At 34.9% G+C, this 3187-nt stretch overlaps 1 protein-coding gene across 1 annotated transcript; it reads left to right on the plus strand.

The window, feature by feature from the left end:
• The first annotated feature begins 260 nt into the window (after positions 1-260).
• Positions 261-848, plus strand: LOC115966542. Its single transcript, XM_031085759.1, has one exon. It carries the CDS (start codon positions 261-263, stop codon positions 846-848), a length of 588 nt encoding a protein of 195 aa, XP_030941619.1.
• Positions 849-3187: the final 2339 nt, after the last annotated feature.

A 3187-nucleotide genomic window follows, 5' to 3' on the forward strand; every position in this document is an offset into this window, starting at 1 on the left:
TTGTTTTAGTTTTTCTCCCTCAGTGCTCTAGCGTGGTCTTCTCCATGTTATAAAGCCTGTGGTTCTGTGCTCGATTTGGGTAGGCTGTCTTTTGTATATGGGCTTTCTTTCACGCTTTGTGGCTCTGTGATGCGGTAAAGCCCATTTGGATGTCATATGCTCGGTTTTCTTTTCTTCATGCTCATCATTTTTCAAACTTTGGTGATCTGTTTCAGTTTTTATGCTTGCATGGATCCTCTAATCTGATTGCCTTGTTCGCTATGGCTACTTGGGGTATCTGGGAGAGGAGAAACAGGGTGAGGGAGGGACAGAAAACTTGGGGTCCTGAGATGGTGATACACCGAGCTTCAGAGCTTTTGCAGGAGTATCGGGATGTGCAACCGGTGAATCTGCGGATGGCTGTTCGGAGTATGGATTTACATTGGAAGCCACCTGATTCAGGTGTTTACAAAGTAAACTTTGATGGCACTTTATTTCTGGAACAGAGGTGCGCCGGCTTAGGGGTGGTTGTTAGGGACTCGACTAGGCTTGTTACGGCTGTGTTAAGTCAGAGAGTGAGGCTCCCAAGTTCGGCTGATGTGGTGGAGGCTTTGGCAACTCGAAGGGCCATTTGCTTTGCTCAAGAACTCAGCCTTCATAATGTGGTGATTGAAGGGTACTCTTTGAAAATTATTCAAGCCATTACCGATACTAGGCCAATGCAGACTTTGTATGGACATATTATTGATGAGATTAGACTGTTATCTTCTTCTTTTATTTGTAATTTTTTGCATGTCAATCGAAAGGGCAATAAGTTAGCTCATGCCCTTGCTAGACGAGCAGTTTTATCTGCTGATACCGATGTGTAGATAGAAGAACTTCCACGGGATTTGGGTGGATGTTGTTTAGTTTGTTTTTTTTTTTTTTTTTTTTTTCCAGTAATAAAGTTTCATTTACCTTTTCTTCAAAAAAAAAAAAAAACTTAAAAAAATTTAAAAAAAAAAAAAAAAGATAACAAGAAAAATTGTGGAATTAACAGAAGTTATATATAATAATATATATATATATATATATTTATATATTTTGATAAGCCGGTTATATAGATATATAGATTAGATTAGATTAGATTAGATGTTATCTTTATAGCTATCAATTAGTCCTAGTTTCTTTTGAAATAGAGTCCTATCCTTGCAGAAGTAGAACTAGAAGTAGAAACTCTGAACTTTTTTATATATATATCATAGAGAGAGAGAAAGATTTAGCAAAAACAAATAGAGAGAGAAAGAGTTTCAAACTTACGTGTAGGCGGGAATTCATCTCCCTCTGTGGAGTCCGATAAGAAGTGCAAGCCGAGTTTGATGGTTTCTGTTACCACTCCCACTAACCCTACACCACAGCCCCAAGCCCATACACAACCCCCAGCCCAAACCCAAGCCCTGAACATAATAGAACACTGCAACAACACCAACAACAAGACTCCATTGACAACACCACCAGTGGTTTCACAAGATGATCATGACTCAGATATTGATGATCTTCTTAAGGAATACGAAGACTTCGCTAATGATGAATTCTCTTTTGATGATTTGCCTCCTGGATATAGGTTCTGCCCCCCTGACGTCGAGCTCATCAGGTTTTACTTGAATAAGAAGGTTTCCAATGAGCCCCTCCCTCCCAACCAGATCATCGAGACTAACTTATACGGCTACAATCCCGAGTTTCTTGCAGGTTAATCTTTAAATATCCCTTTGTTCTTGTTCTTGGTCTTGTTTTTGTTCTTGTTTTTCTTTATAAATTAAATGGAACTTCTTGTTTTTCTTGTTTTCCAATGCTTTAAAGGTCATATACAAAGTTTTTCATGGAACTAATATGCAAAACAATGTTTAATTAATATGAGTCTACAACTTTTTTTTGTTGTTATAATTTTTAGGTTTAATTTGTAGTATGTTAAGGGTGTGTTATTTTTATAGTTTTGATATTTGCTTTAAGCCTATATAGTGTAATCTTTGCATCGAAATCAATCCCAATAATTATGGTGGCCTCACTTATATAAAACTTTGAAAGGGTGTACATATATATCCTATCTTTTAAGTTAATCACGTTTCTTTAATTCTTCTTGAGCTTTCTTTCAAATTATTATATAGATGAATATCTTTTCAAAAATTATATAGATGAATAAGAGGTGTGATAACTGACTCTGAGCACTTATAACACAATCACCTACATGCATGTACACAGTGTATCATTGTGAACACAGATATGACATCAAGTACTACATATATAGATGTGGTGCAAGTGCACCAGTCACCTAAATTTTTTTAGGTTAAAATAAAAATTTGTTTTTTGTTTTGTTGATCCCTTCTAACTTTTAAAGTCTTGTGTAACGATAGTAAGAACTATTTTATGTAAATTCACGTATCAAAGTCAATGATCAAGGACGGAACCAGGATTCGAACATGAGGGGGTCCAAAGCTTAAAACCAAAAAAAAAATTATGAAAATAAAAACTAATATCTATTTCATATTCAACAAAATACTACATAAAAAATAATTATTTCTTAAACATTTCATATTATAAAAACATCAACAAAGTATAACATACAAAATAAGTATTTCTTAAACATTTCTACACATTATCAAAATGGAACTCGACGCTATTTTAAATCTCTAAAGTCATTTATGATTGATTATGTACCAAATTTTGCAACAATCTCATTTTCAATGTACAAAATCAAATACTTAAATCACAACCACATAAAGAATTAAATTAAATCACAAGAGACAAACACAATTTCATATATATAATATATTGGCCACACGACCCACACCACACAAAGTGACAAAGACAAAATTTAATGACCCAGTACAAAGACTTTTACGATCATTGTCTAACATCTATTTTGATCAAATAATGCCTCTCATTTATATTTCATCTATCTGCTTCTATGAAAAGAATGATGCACACTCAAAATTCAGCATTAATAGTGCTGCCCAATCTAGTGCACTCAAACAATCATTGGTCTCAAGCACAAACACAATTTCTTTTATATACTAGTTTTTTTTTTTTTTTTTGGGGGGGCGGGGGTGGGTGGGGGGCCATGGCCCCCCTCTGCCCTACTGTAGGTCCGTCCCTGTCAATGATGGTAGGGATCTTTGTTATTTCATGTTGTAGTTTTCCGTGAGTATTTTTTTTTTTAAATAAAGTTTTT

The sequence above is a fragment of the Quercus lobata genome, chromosome 2, assembly GCF_001633185.2.
Source record: "Quercus lobata isolate SW786 chromosome 2, ValleyOak3.0 Primary Assembly, whole genome shotgun sequence".
Lineage (NCBI taxonomy): Eukaryota > Viridiplantae > Streptophyta > Magnoliopsida > Fagales > Fagaceae > Quercus > Quercus lobata.

Excerpts from the sequence above, each read along its gene's own strand:
- LOC115966542 (XM_031085759.1), top strand. The coding sequence starts at position 261 with ATGGCTACTTGGGGTATCTGGGAGAGGAGAAACAGGGTGAGGGAGGGA.